The following is a 26,314-nucleotide window of genomic DNA, read 5'->3' as shown; positions in this document are numbered from 1 at the left end:
TAAGACCTATGTGTGTCGGTGCAACGTAAAGCCGATAGAAAAAAAAATTCAGATTTACTGTATGTATATATACACGAATAATCCCAGCACTCTAATTTTAGGAAGGGAAATTTTGAAGGAAAAAAAAAAAGTTTTTTCATATTCATATAGCTCTGTTTATGCCTGCAGTATCTGCTGGGTGGATTGAGTAGCTCACTAGTTGCTGTTGCCGGTCCCAAGCCCGGAAAAAAAAGGAGGGTTGGCTTAAAGCCATAAAATTACAGTCAGAAAATAAACATCTTGAGGCAATAAAGGACACGATGGTTCCACGTTAGTGGCGGTACCCCAACAGCGCCTGTTTCACATGTTAGTGGCGGCTGAATAAATATCCTCTGTGGCTAACAACCGTAGTTGTAAATTGGAGCTTGCTCCACTTAAGGTTGATAACCTTTGATAGTCAGATATGGAAAAAATTTTAGTAAAAGAATTCCACCGTCCAACCCCTTAAGGATGGATAAGACTACATCGGATTCAGTGGATAGTTGCCTAAAAGACAGGAATGAATATGAACACTCAAAAATACATACATATAACCAAACATACAAACACAGAATCAAACATAAGCATATTAACTACATTGCAACACACAACATGAACTCCTTACTGAAAACCGGAAAGCTCAAGAACTTCACAGATGAATTAGATAGGTAAAATATTCTTTTGGTAGGGCTCCAAGAAATGAGAAATTTAACAGAAGATCCGTTTGAATCTCAAGGTTATAGAGTGTACAATGGAGTAGCCAGGCCAAAGGGTCATGAAACATTGCCCCTAGTTTGGTACAGGATTTATAGTAAATTTGAAAATAACAGATTCCGTAATTGATTTTAAAGCCATCTCACCGAGAATTGCAATTCTAACTTTACAAACCACAAACAAACTTTACACCATCATAAATGCTCATGCCCTTACCAATGAAAAAATTTCCTAACAAAAACTCTGCAAGAAGTCAATTTCTGGGATCTCCTTGATCAGACACTGACTAAAATAAATATAAATAACATCAAGATCCTTATAAGGGACTTTAACGCTCAACCAGGTAAGGAAAAGAAGTATCGAGATGTAGTAGGAAAGTGGGCTCCTCATAAATATACTAATAGAAATGGCCAAAGACTCATAGAAATTTGCAGAACCCATGGACTAATTTCCAAATCTACATATTTAAAAAGAAAACCACACAAACTTAAAACTTGGAAACATCCTGATTGGACAAAAGGAGAATGGCAGCTAGACAATGTATGTATGGACAAATTCTTTCACAAGGAAATCCACAATGTCACAGTTCTAATGGGAGTGGACACTGCTTCAGATCATTACTTAATTAAAATCAAGATTAAATTTACTCCATTAAGAAGAAAAGGCCAAAATAGAGTCGGAGAGAAAAGAGCATACGACCCTCATCACTTAATCCAGAATGCCCAGTATCGGCAAATAATAGGAACTACAAGACTAACAGACAATTTAGATGACCTAATACCAATTCTTAAACAAAATGCAGAAGATCTAGCTCCATTAAATTCAAGGAAAAGACATGCCTGGTGGACCTCTGATTGTGACAGAATGCATGAAAAAAGACATCAAGCCTGGTTGAAATTTCAAGCACACAAAACAGAAGAAAACACCATGAACCTCACTATTAGAAGAATTAAGAGAAAATATCAAAAATATTTAATAAACTCTATTGAGGAAAATTATTACAAAACCAATTCTAGAGATTATTACAAAGCCTTTGGTAAACAATTGCAAAAATACAACCCCCCCACATTATTGTTGAAAAATAAAGATGGAAAAATAGCGCATAACAATAAGGAAAACGCAGAAATCAGGGTGGAAGCATTTAACAAGCTCTTGAACAGTGATGAACCTGAAAAGCTCTTATTAATTGATACACACACCGCGATAAAAACAAAACCAGAAAATATAAACCCACCTACAGCAAAAGAAGTTGAAACAGTGCTTAAAGAAATGAAGAACTAAAGAGCGTGTGGAGAAGACCAGGTTTTTGCAGAGGTGGAAATACGCTGGCAATGCAACTCAGGCATCCCTCCATATGATAAGATTTGGATATCAGAAAATTCCCAGAACAATGGACAACAGCTATAATTAATCCAATTCATAAGAAAGGTGAAAGAAGTAATCCAGACAACTATTGAGATATTTCCATCCTTGACTGCACATATAAGATTTTCTCTAAGATACTCTATAATCGGATTAAAGAACAACTTGATCAAGATTTATGTGAATACTAGGGAGGCTTTAGACCTTGGAGAAGCTGCTCTGAACAAATAATAACTTTGAAGTTAGTCATGGCATATTACAGAAAACAAAACAAGCCCCTTTCAATAACATTTATAGATTTCAAGAAAGCTTACAACTCCATCCACAGACCATCATTATTAAAAATTTTTAAGACATTTCGGATTTCACCCAAAGCCAATCAAATTGATTGAACTTGCTCTACCTAATACAATTTCTAAAATTAAGTTCAGAGGAGAATTTTCTGAACCATTCTTGGTAACAACTGGTTTAAGACAGGGTAACGGATTGTTACCTCTTCTTTTTAACTGTGCACCAGAGTACGCTATGAGGGAATGGTACAAGGACAACTCGAAAAATATAAAAATTGGAACCCTGAAGGATAACATACATTTAAACTGTGTAGGATTTGCTGATGATCTAGCTCTTCTGGCCAATGATATTCAAGAAACAAAACAACAAATAAAATCTTTACAGGAAATAGCTCAAAATATTGGTTTGAAAATTTCATTTGAAAAAAACAGAAATTATGCTAACTCAACTTCCGCTTGCAAACAAAATTAAGCTGGGTGATTAAGAAATAAAAATTGTAGAAGAATTTAAATATTTAGGTGAAATAATCACATATAACCTGAACGAGAAACCAGCATGGCAAAATAGAATAGATAAACTGGTTACAGCACAGCATGTTACCAAGAATACCCATATAATAAAAAGTGTCTCTCAATAGCAACCAAATTGAAACACTACAAAACAGTCACCCAGCCACAAATTACATATGCAAGTGTAACATTATTCAAAACAACAAACACAGTTGCAATAGATAGAGTACTCAAGTTAGAAAGGAGAATAGTGAGGACCTATTTAAATAAAAATTATCAAATAAACAGAGTCTGGAGACTAGCTTCCAATGAGACAGTTTATAAAGAAATGGAAACTGTGACTAGCACAATAAAAAAGAAACGAATATCATTCTTAGGCCATCTAATACGGTCACAAGAAAATAGAATCAGTAGAAAAATAGTTTAAAAATTATGGAAGAGTAAGAGTAAGAATAATATTAGATGGATCATAGAACTTAAAGAAGACATGAGAGAGTTGCATATTACAATAGAAGATTTAAAATACAAAACCAATACACTCAAAATATTGAAAGATAAACACATTAGACTACAGACAAAAATCAACAAGCCGAGAATAGGAAGAGTGATTGCAGAAGCAGAAAGAAAATTACATTCAGAAAGGATGAAACACTATTGGGCTGACAAAAAGAAGAAAAACCTCTATAAATAAAAAATTAAAATAAATAAATAAATCTCTGTTAAATATTTAGGCTGTCAAGGTTTAATATGTTTAAATTACATCATTTCAGTTTTTATACTGTTAGTATATATTAAAATGTAAGTTGTTGAAATTCTTACATTGTACATTGTTATCATTTATATACATGAAGTGGTTAAGTGTAAGAAAGGGCCGGGAGCCGTAACTTCGCCGCAATAAAGTCGCTTTAATATTTGTTTTTTGTTTTTACAAATACCAGCGTCTAGTCTTTGCATTACCAATTTGCAAGATTATTAAATAAATTTCTCTGGTGCTAAAGATAGCAAATCTGTGGAAATTCCCACTCTTTTATTTGTAATTGGCTGGGAGACATTGCGATATGTTAGTTTTCCTGAAATTATTTAGTTCAAAAACATGTATCAGCCTTCCACAGATAACCTTAAAACTCTCTTACTATAGCTTTCAAACTGAAACATTTCAATCTTGACCACATATTCAAACGGTCTCTTTTTGGTCACATGTTCACATATCCTGTCTTTGATCTCTGGAAACTCCGCCTGTTGTCCGCATAATTCCTAGTAGTTACCGTTTGTCTGTTCAAGAGAAGCTTTATCTTTTTTCCAATCACATTAACACAACTTTTGTCCACATTGTACTTTCTTCTCACTGCATGATTACCAATAGCGCGAAGCTTTCCTTCAGTTGTAAACAACTTGCAATGAGAACTCACACTAACCATCCTAAAAACATGTTAGTACTTAAAAACTGACACCACACAAATGACTCGATATGTATACAGTATGCTGCAATAGAGTTGCCAACAGAGAGGGTGGAAAAACGCCAACTTCCAGACTTCTGTATGTCAGAAGCACTGTACCAATACCTGCATCCCAACATTTTGCTTCCAAATTTTGAAGAAGACGTGCAGGGATTATTCGCATATATACGGTAATTACGTCTGACTTCAGTCCAGGTGGAGCCGCAGGAACTGCTAGTCATCATCATGATTTCTTCGTTCCAATAAGCTGGGTGCAGTTGTGTACGACCCTCCTTCAGTTTGCTCTCTCTATCCACAGATGTTGCTCAGACATGTGTTGCCAGTTTACATCTCTAATTTCAACGTCCTTGAAAATCTGCTTCTGCCAAACATCAGAAGGTCTTCCTCTTGGTCTCTTCCCAGGAACACTGCAGTGAAAGTATGCTCGAGGAGTTCTGTGTGGATCCATTCCTTTCATGCGACCATACCATGGCTATCTCTTTAGTTCTAGTCTGCAGCAAGCTTCTTTCCAATGCTAGCTGCTGTTGGGTAAGGAACTGCTAGTAACACATACAATTCTGATCACAAATGAGGCAACTGTTTTGGAGAGGATTCTGGCAACTAAGCCTCCTTGTACCATATCCAGCAAAACCAATCACACTTGAAATGTTATTTAGTTGCTTGTTGCAATATGTGTTCAAAATGTGTACCATCACGTGCCACATATTGTTCACGTTTCTGAAGGTTGCTGAACATGTTAATGCATAATATGTAGCTGTAAGAACACAAGAATCACTTCTCTAGTAATTCAGGAATATCTGTAGCTGGGTCATCTGCCTTGAAAAAACAATTCTTTTAAAAGTATGGATTCAAAGCCATGAGATCCGGAAAGTAGGAAGGGTACGGGAATGGAGTTCAACGAGAAATTAGACAATCTCCAAAGTGTCGTTGCAGAAGGGTATGTGGCTCCCCCGCGGTGTGGGCCGTAGCTCCATCTTGCTTCATCCATTGTCGTTGGAGGGTAAGTTTCTAGCGCGGCAAGGTAGTTGTGGTGATTATTGTTTTAAGAGGAAGTACAATTAGGCAACCATCCTCCATATAACATTAATCGGAGAGAAAAATGAAAAGGATGTGACACTTCGAAAAATGAAGGTATCGGCCAAAGAAAGACAAGGGTCATGAAAGGCATGAAAATTAAAGACTTCCTAGGCCTCGCAACCTAATACCAAAGGAGGTCGGATAGGATAGATGAAAGCAACGAGCCTGGCACGAGTAAGTGGAAGCAGTGCCAAGACTCAGGTAAGGACCCCATAGTCGCCAACCTACGCACCTGGGGCCCCTTTTAGTCACCTTTTACCTTGGGTGTTATTCTACCGACAAAAACGGTGCAGATCCCTCACTAATGGTGTAATAATACGGTCTCTGCAGACTAACTGGTCCCCTGTTTTTTGCATACTGTTCAGCATCCTCAACGAAATAAGGGCCCAACATCCCATGACCAGACACATAACATCTGTTGGCGAAGTTGTCTATGATTCTTGTTCGTGGTGACGGTTCTAGGGTGCTCTGTTGTCCCCTTTCATTGACATAGAACTGATCCCATATGACAGAACTTTGTTCTATTATTTGGTGCCTCATTATATCGCTGAATGTAAGCTACACGATATTAGATGAGAAGTGCTCCATCCCTCCAACCTTGTAGTGACAAACAGCGCTGCAACTGATGATTCTGTTTTCATCAGCGATGGTGCTACAGAAAAGGAAACTCGGCTTATTCTGATGCCTCACTATGTATGACTGGAAATAAGCACCTTCTCCTGTGTTGTGAGAACAATAATTGCAGAAATCAACATAGCACTGGATTTACAATATTATGTCAAACTAAATAAATACATTGTTGCCAGGGAAATGTGGACAGCAGATGAGCAATAATTTCGGTATAATCTGTTTAGCCACAGAATGTATAATCATTGCTGTGGAATTGATAAGTCCTTTGCGGATCCCAACCTGTACAGTGTTTGTACACCATGTCACTGTTGTATCATTAAAACCTCAACTGAAGCACTCCTTCATAAGACTCGCTTTTGAGATATGCAATTTCCACTCAAAGAAGTGTCTCCTGGGTAAACCAAATATTATAGATAATTTAATTTTGAACCCATCCTCTTCTTACATTTGAAGTGGTGGGGTGAGATTCTTTACGAAGATCCACTTTCTCAATGAAAATATCTGAAGGGCTGAATGAAAGTTACAAGATACTAGATGAGAAATGTTCCATCCAACCTCCAGAGACAAACAGCGCTGCAACTGATGATTCTGTTTTCATCGGCCATGGATGGTGCTACAGAAAAGTTACAGAATGCTGTTATTTTCAATAAACTCTACTGGAGTCCACTGAGCCGCAATTGCTGTGTTGTGTACCTATCACTCAGAAACATTCAGCACCTCACACTTCAATTCAAGTAATAGTAGGGCCTGGTGTTCTCTATCTTGCACAAGCGGCTTCTATTTTGTCTCTCAAATAGCGTTCCCTTGCAGTTGATGCCAAGCTTACCCACTCGTACCAAGGGACCTGAAAACACAATACAATGAGTTTCTGTAAGAGGATGTTCTTGAAAACAAGAACATACAGTGGTGGTCAAAATAATAGAGCCACCTGGCAAAGGTTTGGAATAAAGTACAAATTTATTACTAGACATGTCTGTACTATGATGGAAACAAAATTTTACGTTGTACAGGAACCATTACAACAGAGTCACATTGTACCACAGTCAGTTATATAGATAACACAACTCAAACTAATCAATAATATTCAAAAGAATACCAGACCACAGGGTCAAAAAAATAGAGCCAATTGACACAAATATTTTGTACTTGATCTCAGTCTTATGAAATTTACAGGAACAGTCGTTTTTGCATAGGAGTGCATTAGTACTTCGTGGGGCAACCCTTATTTTTGAGGATTGCCCTCCACCTCTTACCCATAGAGTCGACAAAACGCCTGCATTCGTCGCTGCTGATCGCATACCAGGCTCTCTGGATTTCTTCCCAAAGTTTATCTAAAGACGTAACTTTTGAGCGGTCAATTCTCTTGTCTATGATCTCCCGTAAGTTCTCAATGGGTGATGCATCAGGGGATTGAGGTGGCCACTCTAATACTTCGATATGGTGATCTTGAAAAAACTGCCTTATGATCCTTGCAGTATACTATGGATCGTTATCGTGCTGAAATTTCCATTTCAGCAGCATTTCCTCTTCAGCATAAGGCAGCATCACATTTGCCAAGATATCTTTGTACATTTCTGTGTTCATTATGCCGTTGATATGGTGTATTGGACCAATGCCGTACCATGAAAAACATCCCCATACCGTAACACTTCCACCACCGTATTTCACAGTTTTAAAAGTGTACTTGGGATTAAATTCCTGGTTTGGTGGGCGGCGCACACAGACTTTTCCATCTGAGGCAAACCTATTATACTTGGATTCATCGGACCAAAGGCTGTTCCTCCACCAAATATTAGGTTTTTGTTCATTTCTCCGGGCGAAGGCCAACCTTTTCCGAACAGTAGCTTTCGAAACATGTGGCTTCTGTCTCGCAATGCGCCCATTCAATTTTGCGGATCTCAGTCGTCTTTGAATCATTGAGGTTGATGGTTGAACATCATTTTTGTCGCTAAACAAAATGGCTTTCAGTCGTGGTGTTGACAAAAATGGGTCTTTCTTTACTTCCCTAGTGATGAGTCTGTCTACGCGAGTAGTAGTTACACGAGGTCACCCCCTGTTCTCCACCTGCAGCTTTGTTTGTTTTGCCAGTGCAATGGCGTTCTGGACTCGTTTTCTTGAAATGTGTAAATCTTTGGCTATTTGATTCATGGACATCCCACTTTTGAACATCCAGAACATTACTACATGCTCATCATCACTTGTATGCTTTGCTCTGCCCATCTAGAAGAATGTAAACAAAACCAAACATCAATTTACATACAAAATACAGTAGAAGTCCGCTATAGCGAGTACGGCATATAACGAGAACTCCGTTATAGCGATGACCTTTTTCTGTCCCTTCAAAATTCCTATATTAAACTGTGTATCGTCCTTCGGTTACAGCGTGAAGCCTATCACTGGCGCATCCGTTATTACGAGCGATTAAGCGCGTGCGATTTTTTCCATTGCCGATATTTATGCACCCCAGTGATGATATTGCATACGATCGATTACCTTCGGCATCGTTTCCTCGCTATGTGCACTAGCGATTTCACTCGTCGACTTTCGAAGGCGATGTCGGAGTCGATTAGTAATATCCGTTGACAGTTGTTCCGTAAAGAAAATTCGAAATTAAAGAGAACATATTTTCGTAATAAATGCGTAAATAACGTGTCCGATAACGGTTGTTAACTCGTTAAAATTAAGGCTGACTAAACCACCGCTTAATTTTGAGGCTAAATCTGCAATTAAGAATGGGATACACCTTGAGATATGGCAGAGTGCTTAATTGATTTCAGAGGTTAGTTTATATTCTGGTTTTATGAAAATTTATAGCGAGAAAGGTATAATTTCCCTACTGGCGCTTGAAATGTGATTTCATCATACGTATAGTACGGTTAAGTTAGGATACGTGACGCTGTTTGAATAAGAAAACCAAAACTTTTGCAACAAAATGCTATCTATCATCTTCGGTACGCTATAGTTTTCTCACTTTGTGCATTTGCGAGCTCTCTCGTTGACATTGAAAGGCGATGTTGGAGTTTATTAGTAATACCCATTGACTGCTGTTCTCTAAAGAAAATTCGAAATGAAAGAGGAAAACATGTTTTCGTAATAAATGCGTAAATAACGTGGTCGATAGCAGTTGTTAACTCGTTAAAAATAAAGACTGAAGTAAACGATATCTTAATTATAATGTTATATACGGAAATTAAGTAAGAATGTGATACACCTCAAGATATGGCAGAGTATATCACTGATTTCAGAGGATATTTCATATCTTCTTGCGTCTACTTACGGCTATTTACATGTCAATTTTTCGCGAGGAGGTTATTTCTCTACATGGGTTTCAAATTATGTTTTCAGAGTCAAATGTATGGTCCGTATTGAACTGCGAATTTCTATCCACCTTTATTTAACTCCATATATGTTAATCCTCCTCGCGTAACATCCATCGTCCTTCAAGATTCTAGAAACAGAAGAGCTTTCTTCTAGCATCTTACTTCGCATCGACATTTATTTCAAGTTTATAAACATCTTGAGGAGACAATGTTACGCTACTGTAATTTCAATTGATCTCTGAATGAACAGCAGCATCGCTTGAAAACCAACCTTTTTCGATTTCCATGACCAACAACTTAAGTATTACTTTTACAACTTGCTACTTTTATACAGCGCACGGGACCTTTTTATGGATCTCTATTTTTTAACATAATATAGCGCATCTCTGGATTCCTAAGCCTCCACGCGCAACAATTACCTTCCTTCAAGTTCCAAAAAACTGAAGAGCCTTTCCAGCATCCATGTGTTTTTACGTCTATGAATATCTTAAAAATGACGTAACTTCATCTCAGTTGTTCTTTGAATATACAGCAGCAAATTTAAGAAGCCAGCATATGTTGAATTCCTTGACCAACAACTGAAAAATTTCCATCCCTAACAACTTTTTAATGCTACACGGCGCACTGGTCTTTAATCGTAAATAAACAACGTGACTTCGGCTCAGTGGTTCTTCAATTGGATACCAATATCTTAAAGGAGCCAGCATATTCTAATCTCCTTATCCAGCAACTCAAGAATTATTTCTTTAACATCTTTTTAGTGCGCACGGGACTTTTTAATGCTATACGGCGCACTGGACTTTATTCATAAATGAACGACGTAACTTCGCCTCAGTGGTTCTTCAATTGGATACAGCCAGCATATTCCAGCAACTCAAGGATTCCTTTCTGTAACATCTTTTTAATATGCACTGGACTTATTATGAATCTCTTTCAGAGAGTTATTTTTTAACATAGTGCTGCACAATATCTCACATGGTATGTACTTTTACGAAACTGTACGTCTTTACATTGTTTAATTTCTTCGATATTTTGTGTTTTAATTTTGCTTTAGGCTGACGATGACCTAGTACTAGGTCGAAACTAATCCCTAATCATTTATGTAATTTAAACTATTTACATTTTGTATTGAAAAGGTGGACCCAAATAATACATTAATTTACTCTATTGCCATGTTTAGAAGTTGTAATTAACTGTTGATATGTCGCTCCGACTGTTCTCGAGTTGTGAAATGCTACTTCGGGGTATAATTCTCATAATGCCTCCACACGTGTAAACTGTAGAGGAAAGGGTACTTATGTACGATAATTATGCAAAAATGGAGTCTTTCAGGGAAGTTGTTAGGCGATTTTGTAACACAATTTCCAGGTGTACATCCTCTACATAGACAGACTGTGCAGGAACTCATAAGCAAATTGAGAGGAACTGGTTCCTTACTCTATAAGAAGCGAAGTGTTAAAAAAAGTGTACTTAACGAGGAAAAATTTAATGAAATCTCGGAAAGATTAGATTATACACCTAAAAAATCCCTAAGACGAATTGGACAAGAAGCCAGGGTTTCAAAGAGCTCAGCATGGCGGGCTAAGAAAATGTAAAAATTGAAATCGTGTTATCAGTATGGACTTATGGCCATCACGGTCCCCAGATTTAACTATTTGTGACGTTTATTTATGGGAGAGCTTAAATTTATGCAAGAAACCCTCACAAGTTGGATGAACTGAAAGAACATATCCGGAGAGAAATAGACCCGATTACAGAAGACGGAACTTATGCATGTGAATTGGAGTTTTCTGAGACAATGCCAGAAATGTGTGAATGCAGGAGAAGAACATTTCCAACATCTCCTGTCATGAGATACAACCTTATTTTATTAATTCTTAATTACTAATTTTCTTAATTTTATTCATTATTTCATGTCATGCACGATAAAGTGAGCGAAGTGCTGCCCCTGTTGCTATGCTGTGGAGCGGGGAGTGATGAGCCAACAGGAGGCTGATAAGGCGGGCGTGCCTGCCGGCCAACCGATGATAAAAACTGACTGTATATGGTAAAAGACAAGGAATAAAGGACAAACAAGTAATGGAAAGGAACGAGCAAGTGAAAAATCATACAATATACAGAAAGAATGGAATATGAAAGGGAACACCTAAACAGGTCAGTGTGGGAATTGAGAGCACACAAAGAGGAGACAAACACTAAAACATGCATTTTTTGTCCCTTCACTTTTCCTGTGTTTATATGGCTTTCTTCTTATCCTACGATTCCCCATCACGATTGAAGATTTGTCCACACGGACCCTCAATGAGTGTTGAAAGTGGGAAACAGAAATGAGCTCAAGGGGGTTAGGAAAAAAATAGATGCAGAGGAACTGGGATCTGCTTCATGATAACATTATTCATATACTCCTGTTTTTTCACTTTTTCAGTTTCATACAACAGTCACAGAAGACTTCGCAAACATGAATTTTTAAATCAAATTAGAGATGCAACAATGGAACAAGGTACCAAATGATCAGTTATCATTAGTGCTAGGTGTTTTTATGTAAATACACGTTTGTTTTTACATTTGTTTTTGCCGGGCTGGGTGGCTCAGACGGTTGAGGCGCTGGCCTTCTGACCCCAACTTGGCAGACTCGATCCTGGTTCAGTCCGGTGGTATTTGAAGATGCTTAAATACATCAGTCTTGTGTCAGTAGATTAGTGGCACATAAAAGAACTCCTGAGGGACTAAATTCTGGCACCTCAGCGTCTCCGAAAACCGTAAAAGAGTAGTTAGTGGGACGTAAAGCCAATAACATTATTATTATTACATTAGATGAAGTTAAAATTTCTATATACAGAGTCTCTCATATAAACCCAGACCGTCCAGCAGCGTTTTTTACTCTCTGAGACTTAACCTTTCAAGCGGTAATGACGGAATAAATCGTCATAGCCGCATGGCTTCCTAAGTGGTCATGACGGAATATTCCGTCATCACATTGTAAATGTCTTTGGGCGATGGGTATGATGACTTATTCCGTCGTAGGATCCGAGATCGCTTTCCTTTTCTGCGTGTATGTTAGTTTCGAGCTTTGCCTACAGCAGCACTCTGCTAAAACCACGTGACCGGGTGAAATGGTTTCGTTCCGCACTCAGCTGGCAGCCAGCCAGTACCGGCTGCCAGGCTGATGAGAATGGTAGATAGTGCAATGAAGCAGGTGCAAGCGGAGCTCAGAAACGTCTGCGAGAAGAAGAACTGTTTGATTTATTACACAGTGACAATTCGGAGAGTGATGTGTCATCTGATAAAGAGATTAATGTTGAAATGTCAGGAGATAACGTGTGCAATGGTGAATGTGACGGTAGCACTAGCGGTGATATTCAGCTCGGTGTATGGACGAAGGTAGGATCTGAACGGCTGAGATTTACATTTACGGTGCAACCGGGACTAAATGTATAAATTGAAGACGTAAATCATCCGTAAGAATATTTTCAATTGTTTATCGCTCCCAAATTAGCGGAACTAATAAGTAGGGAAACCAACTGGTATGCTCAACAGTTTTTAGAAAGCACACTGACCTTGAAACTATATTCGAGAGTGTATCAGTGGACTAATACGAATAAAGATGAAATTATGACTACTTGCATTCTTTCTCTTGCAAGGCATTCATCAGTTACCTGACAACAAGAGGTACTTTTCTCGTAGGCAGATATTGGAGACTCCAATAATTTTGGAGCTGTTCTCTAAAAGAAAATTTCATCTCCTTCTCAAATTCTTACACTTTGTTGATAACGAAGCCTACGATGAAGCCACATGCGGTCCATTGAAACCTATTCTGGACCACTTGAATAGCAGATTCCGAAGAGTGTACACACGTGAAAGTGATGTGTCTGTAGATGAGTCTGTAGATGTTGTGGAAGGGACGTTTATTGTGTCATACCGTCTAAGCACTCAAGATTCGGTATCAAATCATTTGAACTGTGTGGCTACGTGTGGAATTTCTTGGTGTATATAGGAAAGACACCTAGTTTGATGACTCTCTAAAAAATGAACCATATGGATCGAAAGTTGTTTCGTGTTGCTTTCCTCACTGAGCCCTTGGCACTGTAATCATTTTAATAGCTTGATAGTGAGACTTTGTTTTTTCTAAACCTGATAAAAATACCTGACCAATAAAGTATCTCACCTCAAGTTCCCATTGCTTTCCTCAGTGAGCCAGACGCCTTGCCCTTCATACTATGATCATTTCTGACAGCTTGATACATATTCTGTACTTTTTGAACTTGATAAAAATACTATACTACAAAAGAGTATCTCATTACATGTTACTTCCCAGTATATTATGGAAAATGTGCCACTGTGTTAGTAGCTACTCAAAAGAAATGTGCCACTTGAAAGGTTAAGCAGCAGTACGGGAGGCACACGCAAGGAGCGTGCACGTGTTCGAACTAGCAGTCGCCAGTCTGAATCTCAGCTTATAAATCTCATATTTTGTCCCTATTGCCTCAACACAACTAAGGTTATGTTACAAGGAGATTCCCACCTTCCAATACTTGTACAATTTCCTACCAAACTTGCACAAGAACACATTAAAATCAGTATGAAACAGCAATTGGTTTGTTTAAACATTTTCGCAGAAGTTTTCCAAGCAGCGGCGTACTCATTAGCACGTATTTTCTAATTCCAATAGACTGAACACACATACTCCAGACGCGAAAGTACATAACCTAACCTCTAATAATAATGCTACTTATTTTACGTCCCGCTAACTACTTTTACGGTTTTCAGAGACGCCGAGGTGCCGGAATTTTGTCCTGCAGGAGATCTTTTACCTGCCAGTAAATCTACCGACACGAGGCTGACATATTTGAGCACCTTCAAATATTCCCGGACCGAGCCAGAATCGAACCTGCCAAGTTGGGGTCAGAAGGCCAGCGCCTCAACCGTCTGAGCCACTCAGCCCTCTGAAATTAGTTATGCACAATGCTGTATCTTGAGAAGGAGAAGTATCACATTCTTATTTTATTTCAGTACTGTAGCCTGGTGGAGTGTCAGCTGCGTCATTCAGTTAGAATTATTTATTAAAGGAATATATTTCGTATTCACTGTGCCAGAATATCAAACATTATATATTGTAGGCCTACCGACCAGTTTGGAATGTATTGTGAAACCTACACAGACTTCTGTCCCCACTAGAGATTATGAAACACAATGGCCAGAAAAATTAGTATTCCAAGAACCATTGCCAAGTTGGAAAGAGACCGGGATGATTATTTCCGAGTCAACGGAAAATCCAAAGCCTGAGGGCCAGGCGATACTAAGAACAAGGAAAATGCGGTGCGCAAGATTCTTGGAAGAAATGACGCCATGGGAAATTCTACGCCAAGCCAATGTCGAAGCTTGCAGTTGTTACTTAAAGGAATACCATGAGATGTCAAACTCCCACTTAGCCATGGATCAATAGTAAAATTTGCCAGGGAGAAGCAGTCAAGCCAACATCAGATTATGGGAAGCAATATAAAGAGTAACTTCGTGGATTAAATTTATAAAGGAAAACTGAATACAGATTCGTAATCAGGAATATTTTAGAAACATGACCCAATATTAAAAGTTATTAATTAATGAAGATTTACTGTCATAATTCTTAGAAATTAGTGACGCTATGCGCTGATTGGTTGAAGGCAAGGAACATGGAAAATGGTGCGAATGTGCCCGTCAAATATACAGGAGCAAAAATCTTAATTACTATAATTACCAGGGATTGAAATGAGTTGAGATTTGACATAGAGGCAAGAATCATATAATCACATTAGTTGACCCCGAGTTCAAGCCACCAGGAGGTCTGCATATAGTAAAATAGGGAAACTGGAGCTGCTCACTCTAACGTGACCTCTCGTGAACTCGGAGGGGGGATGAAACTCACATAAATACCAGTTCGGGCAACTGATAAGACACACTCTATGAAAGTTATTAGAACCGTCACTACGTCAGTACGTGTAAACACTCTGTGAAAGTTATTAGAGTCGACGCTATGTCAGTACATGTACACACTCGTAAAATTTTGGTTGAGCGACTACGATGTCAGTGCGTGTAACCAATACACTCTGTAACATTTGTTCGAGCTGTTACTATGTCTTTAGGGTAGTGTAACCAATCAACTCCATAAAGTTTAGAGTCACTAGCAGTAATTGCCTTCCAGCAAATTTTTAGCAATTCATAAATTTTTGCGAAGACTTGCAAATCTGGAACAAGACCTGGTTGCTCTTGCGGACATTAGTAGACAAGGACGCCAATATTACGGGAGTGCCGAGTTCGGAAACCGAGTGTGCGACGGACTGTCAAGGTGATTGCGTTAATATCACCAGTTCATAATTCTCGCGAAGGAACGAAGATATGTATGTGTAAATTAGGTGGGTCAGACATCAGGCCAGAAGTGTATTATTTCATTTAAATAAGTTTTGAGTGTAAAATTGTCATATGTTAAAATTTTAATACATAATTTGTGTAAAGTTCCAAAGTGCATTGGAATACTTCTTCAAGCTGACATGACAGCTAACAGAATGCAGTGCTAAACCGCGGAAGGCCATGAGGTTTTTCGTCCGGTCTAACAGACTACAGGCTAAGATGAGTACAAATACCTATTATATTACGTAGATATGCTAAACATTAACGGAAGAAGATCATAATAATAATAATAATGTTATTTGTTTTACGTTCCACTAACTACTTTTACGGTCTTCGGAGACGCCGAGGTGCCGGAATTTAGTCCCGCAGGAGTTCTTTTACGTGCCAGTAAATCTACCGACACGAGGCTGTCGTATTTGAGCACCTTCAAATACCACCGGACTGAGCCAGGATCGAACCTGCCAAGTTGGGGTTAGAAGGCCAGCGCCTTAACCGTCTGAGCCACTCAGCCCAGCAGGAAGAAGATCATATCCTTTAATATGTAAATTGAACGTCAAGCTTCACGGCTCGTATAATTCAGATAGATAGACAAAGGGACAAATTAATATGTAAATAATTATATCAAGCACTCATAATATTCTTGATTATTTTAGTAGAGTAAATTAGGGTTGATTTTGTTTTGTTCAAGTGCTTGAAGTGTTCATGACTGATTGTAAAGGAGCATGTTTCACTTAAAGATAAATTGAGATTCATATTAGAATTGCTCCAGAGATGTTTGTCTGACTTAGGTCAGTTTCTCATAAATTTTATAGATGTTAAGGCATGTTGTAAGATTATCCAGAGGTACAGGCTTGTCAGTGAATTTCAATATTGTGGGACTGGATTGAAGTCCGATTGTTTGGTGTGTAAATATCAACGACCATGTGTGCCGTGAAGTTTCGCCAGTAGACAGCAAGTATAATAATCGCTAGAAGTGTCGGAGTGATAAATGGATGGATTATGTCTAAATGAGTGTTTAATAATACTTTGTGAATAAGGCACAGGCCTGAATTTATAGAATGACTGCAAGTTAAATGTGGAGATAACATGTGGCACGTGGAAGCCTTTAATTCGAGCAGTAAATTTGATTTTTATATTAATTGTTGATTTAACATTTTTCGACACCATAATAATCATAATCATTTGTTTAGAAGCGTTAGAGGCACTTGGTAATCCCAAAAATAAGATCTCCTATTTTTTTTAAATACACAGACCTGTTTATTTTTACAATGGTTTACATCATTTTACAGCTTGAACATTTAGCTATTTTTCTACATAATCACCATTTCGGTCAATGCATTTTTGTAGATGCTGTGACAGTTTTTCTATGCTCATGTCATACCAGTTCGCCACTATGCTATTCAGAAAGTTGTGAACCTCATCTTTCATTTCGTCGTCGGTGGCACCCATCTTCTGCACACCTTCCGATATTTCAACATTTCCGTTAAAATTCTGTGAGTGGTGTTTCGGGAAACCTCAGAAACCAAAGTGCAGAGATCATCCAGGGTGATCTGCCGATCTTTACACACGATTTGCTCAAACTTCACGACTGTCTTGACGGAAATTAACGGTCTCCCGCTCCTATGTTCGTCGTGAATTTCAGTCCGACCAGCTGCAAACTCTCTAAACCATTTACGAACATTTTTGACATCCATGCACGACTCATCATACACTAATACCAATATAAATGGTCCGTTATTGGACATTATAAATTTTCCAGCTAACTTATTCCTGGTTGCCAGCATTTCGCCCCCGTGTGCTAAGTTGGGTTCATCAGTTGGTAGATAGCACACCCACTAAGACGCATGGCTAGTGCATACCGTGAAGGCCACTGTGTAGGCTACTTGGAGCCACCGGCAGTGCCAATGCACTATGAGAGACTTTGTCTCATTACCAAAAATTGATGCCTGCTTGGCCATCAGATGATATCGATGTTGATTCCCATAGGGAACCTGAAATCCACGGCAATGAGACAAAGTCTCTCATACTGCAATGGCACTGCCGGAGGCTCTAAGTAGCCTACACAGTGGCCTCCATGGTATGCACTAGCCATGTGTCTTGGTGGGTGTTCTATGTACCAACTGATGAGCCCAACTTAGCACACAGGGGGCGAAACACTGGCAACCAGGAATGAGTTAGCTGAAAAATTTATAATGTCCAAAAACGGACCATTTATATTGGTATTATAAATTTACTCATTCAGGACAAATATTTCAGGTTCCCTATAGAAATCAACATCTATATCACCATACACTTCCGTCAATTGGTGATGGATTTCAATCGGTTCAGTACCTTTTGCGTTCAAAAACCGAATAACTGCACGCACTTCACACTTGGCAGCAACATCAAACGGGAACTCCATTCTCAACAGCTGCCAAGCCAAGACAGAGTGCCTCAGTGCGGCATGCGCATTTTTATATGCGAGCACGGGAAACACTCTTCACCAACAGCCACACGAGCAGAGTTCTGTATTTATAAAAAAATAGGAGACCTTATTTTTGGGATTACCCTCATATATGACGGTCACGCTATGTTGAAGGCTCAGAGTGGGTTAAGTCCATTTTTGATTTAGGAAGTTGAGTGGGACAAAATTCCGGCATTAGATAAAATTGAGTTGTACTGATGTTGATGATAAAATATATGAATCCCGAGGCCTATGCCGGTGTTATATGCTGATTCCGGTGTTATGAGTGGCAGAAGAGTACACACACCAAAGAATAATATATAAATAAAATGTTTTGAGGAGTTCCAGTGGAATAAATGGACTTCAAATGAGAAGGAAAGAATAATTTAGCACTCGCAGGGACTGGATGGAGATTCCCAGCCGCGGGGTGTCATGGGATTTGAGATTTGTCTTGGGAGGACATGGTGTCCCCATAAATTAATGACAGTACGAAATGAAGTAAGGTTGCGGTTCGAATACCATTATTATGTCCCGACCGATGTGAAATAGGATCTTGGTTGTTCATATGGGATTTAACATATGTGACTAAATTCTAAAGATTGGAAATTAAAATTTCAAATTAATAATAATAATAATAATAATAATAATAATAATAATAATAATAATAATAATAATATTCCAAGTAAATAATGTCTTAACTGATTGCTTAGTGCCAAACAAGACAGGGACCGTAAAGGGTTATGCATTAAAAATAATAATAGTTAACTGCTGTGTAAGATGTGAAATTAATTTATAATAATAATAATAATAATAATAATAATAATAATAATAATAATAATAATAATAATAATAATAATAATTTGAAGAAGCACAAGAAGAAGAATTTACTATATTATTTCTGAGCAGAATAATAATGGTGAAAATGAAATTAAAATATTAAATTGATGATGATTAAGTGTTACGATGATGATCTCCACTGATGATGATAATAATAATGAAATTATTTTTTTAAATGAATTATTTCGGATGATGATGTTGACGGAGACTAGGGAAGTCAGCTGCCGAAATGACGTAATAATGTCAAGTTGTTGTAAATAATAAGCTAAGTTTGTGATGTTAAATGTGATGGCAAATCCCTACATCTGGAGGTTTAGGTTAGAGTCCCTTTGTCGGTTCTTTCCGTTAACGATAGCATATCTAGGGTTAGGAACCCAGGGACGATATTGTACAATCCCGGGTTGGTCTCATTTCAATAAAGGTGGAGGCAATGACATAATTCATGTGATTGCGCCCACCTTGCCAACAGGTAAACGGTCTCGACCAGAATTGGTCGTGGTGTTGTCACGAGGGTCATGTTTCAACCCTCGGCAATCAATGGTTCAATCACCCAAGTGGATGGGTGGTCTACAGTTTCAAATTTATTATGTAAATTTTCAAGAATGATTTGCCAAATAATAGGCAAAATAAGGGTCAACAAATTTGTGTGTGTGTTCCAAAAGATAATTCAAATAAAATGCTCCTCAACTCTCTGCCGTCCCTAACGCTCCAGAGTTCTTGAATATTGTCACCTGCCTGTCATTCTTAACGCTCCAAAGCACTTGTCCTACTCACATTCATTAGAAGTGTGTTGACAGAAATACTGAAGTGTCCTATGAAACCATACTGTATTCCCTTGACTCAGCAAGCTGTCAGGACATTGTTGACAGCGTTCCCTGTGTATATTTCCCAAGCAGACCTGCTTTATAAACATCGTCTTTAGTTAGAGATTATTCTTGTTCAAATTCATATCATATCGTCTAATCGCGGAGTTGTGTCGAAAGGTTCTTGTGCTGTCAACAAATCCAGATTCTGTGAATGATGGTACATTGTAACGAAAAACCGGTAAAGGCAATGAAGAAATAGAAATTGCGTGTCCTTTTGCCGTCATAAATTACACAAAACATATGTGTGGCATGGACATCAGTGATCAGAAAAGAGAATACTATGTGGTTGGGTGATCGTCTAAAAAATGGTGGAAATTTATGTTTCATTTTGTGATCAATATGTGCATTGTGAACGGTTTCATTCTTTAAAATATGAGTAACTAACCAGCTCTCACAGCGCATGGAAACAGACAGCTGAACTTCCGGCACAACTTGGTGCAACAGTTCATCAGGAACTTTACGTCTCGCAAACGTACAGGCAAGAAAAGAAGTTTACCCATCGGCTGTCCATCCCTTAAATTATTTCATTCTCTTGTGAAGACACCTGGTCGTGCCAAAGTGTGTGCTTTGTGTTTACAAATTAAAAATAGAGCAGCTTTTGGGAGAGGCAAACAAACAACATTCAAATGTAAGCAGTGCAATCTACCACTGTGCAGGACGGGGTGCTTTTTGGAATACTATCAGGAGCGAAATGTGGATATTCAAAATTAGGGTGAGTACACATTTATATGCACAAATCATTTAGGAATGAAATGCAAAAGGAATTACATTTATATCTTTATTCATATGACTTCTAGTTATTTTATTTTAAAGGTGATATTTATGGTGCTGTGCCTATTTGGATTTGAAGGACTCTTTCAGAAAACACGGTAATTACGGCTGGGCATCCGCCTTTAAAGGGGGAACAGCAAAAGGTTAAGCATTTGCAAGGAACAGTTCCAAGTTCTTGTTCTTGTAGAAAAGTAAACTCTTGGTGACCGTTTAAAATATCCATCATCTTTCCTAGGACGAAGCCTCCAATTTTTCCCCTTGATCTGTTTAAATGTATTTTTGTTTGTTTTTATGATGAGCCTTAAAAAGGTAATAATTTGAGTGCCCCGTTCAACCCTGTAGTACTAATTAGATGGTACCCATATATTTACTTGGAGATTCCGGATCTTCATATTAATTTTTTTTTTTGGTGTTTATTATTTGGGTTAGATTTGAACTGTAACACATGTGAGATGAATGCTGGTTGGTCAGGCATTGAGCGGGTGCAGTACATAGAATTAAAATTAAGCAATCATTTACTTCAGCTTTTATTTCAAAGGAGGTAACAACTTCTGGCATTTCACTTATTGCGAAAACGTATTATCCCGATGTCTGTTTACACGAGTTGGAGACTCACAGTTAAGAGGAGACCTTAGACTCGCTCAAGATCGACTTGCTCGCGCGTAGCGAGGAATCGATACAGAAGATGATCGATCACATTCAATATAAACGCTGGATTAGAGTCATATACTGTATTTGATACAGTGCATGAATATTGATAATGGATACAAATTAATGCTTTAGAAAGGAAAAAATTAAGTGTATCCTCCTAATTCAATACAAAACATAATTAATTCCATCATTAGATGAAGCAATAAAATTCAAACATGTATTGACTCATTTGAGCCATCTTCAGTGAAATAAGGGTGGGGGGGATTAAAGTAATCTGCATAATACAAGCTAAAAGTGTGCTAAAAACATAATACAGGAACAAATGAAAAGCAAAGGAGACATGACAGAAATAAAAACAATAACAATATACAATATTTTACATGCCTGTAAATCTACCAACACGAGGCTGACATATTTGTTTTCTATTTCTTCACCTGGCACATTGTCTCCTCTCAAACTTGGTTTCTCAAGTTTTTTCGCTCCCCTCTTAGCCACTCGTGGTGATGGTGTTTCTACAAAAGCAGAATGTCAGCCTGAATTTTCAACACAGTGTTTCTGTCCTGTTTTTTGAATTGTTATCAAACTAAAAAATGTTTAGACTAAGAGATCCGCAACCTCACTACAAGCACTTATTGTTCGTTTCCGTCTGTATCATTTGTTGTCTTTTCTTTTTAGGCTAGCACACTTTTTGGACTCAATCTGAATTGGACTCAAACTGAATTTGTCTCAACGATTTATTTACTACTCCTTCTGGTGAGTAAATATTGTTATTGTTTTTATTTCTGTCATGTCTCCTTTGCTTTTCATTTGTTCCTGTATTAAGTTTTTAGCACATTTTTAGCTTGTATTATGTAGACTACTTTAACCCTCTCTGCCCTTATTTCACTGAAGATGGCTCAAACGAGTCAAAACATGTTTGAATTTTATTGCTCCATCTAATGATAGAATCATGTTTTGTATTGAATTAGGAGGATAAATTTAATTTTTCTCCTTTGTAAAGTGAAAACCGTCAATACAGAATGATTCTAATATCTTGTAAAACAAATTAATGCACCTGAATTTGCCCGTAATAATGGATGAATCAGTAAAAGGGTTCTCATTGTAACCAAAGGATATTGCACAGATGAACATAGGAATTTTCGAAGGTTATAATAACATTGTCATTAAAACGGGGGGGGGGGGGGTTCTCTTCTGGTACAGCGGCCGCGGTCAGATGTGCATCTGAGTCCGACATCTCACTTTAGCCCTAAGTGCCCAAGCTCTTAATTTCCTCTTCTGCCTTGTATCATTCTTAGGTTCTTAATGTCCCATAACCAAAACGAATAGAAGTAAATATTTGAGATTTTTAACATTTTCTTAACGCTAAATGCAGGTTTGGCCCTATTGTGAATTAAGTTAAATCGAATACAAAATAGCATTGCTCTTATGGAATAATTTTCGGGACTGAAAATTTCTTCCGTTAAATGCGGGTTTACATTAAATTAAGGTCATGCAAAATCAGGGTTATACTGTATAGCTTTCACTGTACCCACACATACAAGACATAAAATGCACTCATGTTGAAAAAATCAAGTGTTCCCATAACCCTATTCAATTGTTTTTATTTGTATATTCAATAGTATGTTTTCTCTTTCCTTGCCTCCTGCAGAAATGTCTTAATGAGGTTTTACTGTATTTACTCTTGGTCCTCACTTACAGGCAACACAAAGATAAAATAACCTACAACTAACTATGTGTGAATTAGATCTTCAGGAGATGAAATACTAGGTCTACTACAGAAGAATCAAACCCAAATCCCGCACTACAGCCCTTGAAGGGCCTTGGCCTACCAAGTGACCGCTGCTCAGTCCGAAGGCCTGCAGATTACTAGGTGTCGTGCGGTCAGCACGACGAATCCTCTCGGCCATTATTCTTGGCTTTCTAGACCGGGACCGCTATCTTACCGTCAGATAGCTCCTCAATTCTAATCATGTAGGCTGAGTGGACCTCAAACCAGCCCTCAGGTCCAGGTAAACATCCCTGACCTGACCGGGAATCAAACCCGGGGCCTCCGGTTGAGAGGCAGGCATGCTACCCCTACACCACGGGGCCGGCTCTACAGAAGAATCAATACTTACATATATAGGGGAATATCCAATAGTTTTCAGCTGGTGAATCTTGCATTCAGTGGTGCCAAGCATCTTCCTGGTATTTGAAATATACGAGTTCCATCCTCCCACCACTATGCAACACCAAGAGCCAGTCTCTGGAAGTGAAGGGGCATATTTCACAGCAGACAGCTCACTCTCGCGAAGCGACATAGGGATCTCCACAGCCCTCCCACGCGACACAAAGAAGGCAATATCTGAAAAGGCAAAAACAAAATGAATTTATTTTTCCTGGCTTTCCTTAATGTACAATTCTTACTGAACACTCCCACTAGAGACAGAATGTCTAGATGTGATTTAGGATTTGGTAATTGAGAATTTCACTGAGAATTTCAGAGCAAAAACAATTTATTTTTTTTTATTTTTTTTTTTTTGCTATGGGCTTTACGTCGCACCGACACAGATAGGTCTTATGGCGACGATGGGATGGGAAAGGCCTAGGAGTTGGAAAGAAGCGGCTGTGGCCTTAATTAAGGTACAGCCCCAGCATTTGCCTGGTGTGAAAATGGGAAACCACGGAAAACCATCTTCAGGGCTGCCGATAGTGGGATTCGAACCTACTATCTCCCGGATGCAAGCTCTCAGCCGCGCGCCTCTACGCGCACGGCTAACTCGCCCGGTGAGCAAAAAACAAAAAGGGCTTTAAATTTGTATTTATTTAATTACCTAACCAAACATTTTAGGTATGCTAAATGGCACAAGATTACCTCAAAACACAGGCTTTTTAAGCGCTATGTATAATACATTAATGATGCTGAAGTATTGCTATGGAATACTTGATTAAGTAGGGGACAATCTGATTTTGAAGGACCTTTGAAACTTATATTGCTGTCTTGGAAACTGTAAGAGTTATTAAAAAAATGCATATGGCATTTCTTGTAGAAAAATTAATTTCAAGGCAAAACGTGCACTTCATTTTTTGATAGGGCCAACTGTTAACGTGTTATTTTAGTTGATGTAGGACAAAAATTGCCCAAATTTGGGATCTACCCCTTGTAAAAAGAAACAAAATAAACAAGTCTGAAATGGTGAAAGTTACAAGTCGTCCATTTCATGACCGTATCGATGAGTATAATCAAGAAGTTAATATAAAGAACCACCTAATCGATACTTTATTTCTTGCCTCAGGCAAAACTGAATATATATTAACACTTACAGAACATGTTTCGACCACTTAGTGGTCATCTTCAGCTGTATAAAGAGAAAACTAAGATGAAACATTTCTGTAAGTGTTAATATATATTCAATTTTGCCTAAGGCAAAAAATAAAGTATCGATTAGGTGGTTCTTTATATTAACTTCTTGATGGTGAAATTTATCAAAATGAAAACTATCCCTTGCGTGACTCAGGATTTCAAGCTATATTCTCACCAAATTTCAGCTCAATCAGTCCCTAGTTTCCCAGCCTATCCCAGTAATTATTGGGGTATATCACTGCTTGATGTTACTTATAAGATTTTATCTAAAATTGCAAGAATTCAGGAACAACTTGACCAGGAACTGGGAGAATATCAGGGAGGATTTCGACCAGGGCAAAGCTGTCCTGATCAAATCATCAGTCTTAAGTGGATCATGAAACGCCATAGAGTTCGGAACAAAAGATTAATCACTTTTGTTGATTTTGAAAAAGCTTATGACAGTATTCATCATGAGTCACTACTGAAAGTCCTTAAGGAATTTGGTTTACACCAAAAACTCATCGATCTTACTGGAATCATTCTTAAGAATATGTACTAAGTCAAAAGTCAACTTTAGAGGTCAACTGTCTAAGCCATTTGAAATCCACACTGGACTTCGACAGGGAGATGGACTCTTATCATTATTATTTAACTGTGCCCAGCAGAAAGTCATGCGAGAATGGGTAAAGAAATGTCATTCAAATATCAAGATAGGCAGAAATATTAAAAATTTCCTAGCATTCGCAGAGACCTTGCATTACTAGCAAGTAGTGTGGAAGAAGCTAAATTTCTAATTGAAGAACTTGAGAAAATTGCTGCAAAAATCGGACTGCAAATCTTGTTTGAAAGGACTGAAATGATGCCGACCTTCAGAAATGAAACACCAGCCATTCACCTCGACAATGGCAAACAAATTAAGATTGTGAATAAGTTCAAACATCTTGGAGAAATTATAACCTGGAACACAAAAGAGAAAACATCGATCGACAGCAGAACATCTAAACTGAAAACAGCATAGCGAATCACCTGGCCGACTTATATAAAAAAAAATCTCTCTCCATGAATGTTAAATTTCGACATTACAATACAGTTGTAAAACCCGAAGCAACTTATGCCAGTGAAACACTCTTCAAGTTGAACACTAAATCAACAACCGATAAATTGCAGAAAGTAGATAGAAGAATCATCAGGACAATCATCAGTAAGAAACACCAAGTTGATGGCCAATGGAGATTATTACCTAATGTAGTGGTATATAGTGAAAGTGAATCAATAATAGATACAATGCGGAAAAGGAGACTTGCTTTTTTTTGGTCATATATTCAGACTGCCAGAAACCCAACTAGTGAAGCAGATATTTAGTTACATTTGGAAAAACAAAAAACACTTGATTCACATAGATCATAAATGATTTAGAAGAATTAAACTTATCAATGCTCCAAACTGAAAGCAGAGAAGAGAATTCTAAGGAATAAACACTTGCGATTCACACTCATAACATTTGAACAAAGGAAGTACACCATTACTGACAACCAAAGGGCAGCCAGGTCCAACAGGATGAAGAAGTTTTAGGAGCAGAAGAAGAAGCTGAAAAGCTGTCTCTATTTAATACTATTAGACTTTAATGTATATGACTGATTAAAGTGCCCCCCCCCCCAA

General features: G+C 38.1%; 1 protein-coding gene across 1 annotated transcript in view; it reads right to left on the bottom strand.

Annotated features, from left to right (window-relative positions):
• Positions 1 to 5,662: 5,662 nt before the first annotated feature.
• The window catches only part of LOC136872291 (FAST kinase domain-containing protein 5, mitochondrial), a 40,219-nt gene continuing 19,567 nt past the window's right edge, over positions 5,663 to 26,314 (bottom strand). The window contains exons 4-5 of the mRNA XM_067146114.2: positions 23,448 to 23,674; positions 5,663 to 6,902 (exon numbers count right to left, since the gene is read on the bottom strand). Coding sequence (XP_067002215.2) covers positions 6,816 to 6,902; positions 23,448 to 23,674 — 314 coding nt within the window. The 3' untranslated portion in view covers positions 5,663 to 6,815. The remainder of the gene's footprint in view (positions 6,903 to 23,447; positions 23,675 to 26,314) is intronic.

This window comes from Anabrus simplex, chromosome 1 (assembly GCF_040414725.1).
Source record: "Anabrus simplex isolate iqAnaSimp1 chromosome 1, ASM4041472v1, whole genome shotgun sequence".
Classification (NCBI taxonomy): domain Eukaryota; kingdom Metazoa; phylum Arthropoda; class Insecta; order Orthoptera; family Tettigoniidae; genus Anabrus; species Anabrus simplex.
The sequence above is the reverse complement of the archived record's forward strand: the minus strand, read 5'-3'. Positions and strand labels throughout refer to the sequence as shown.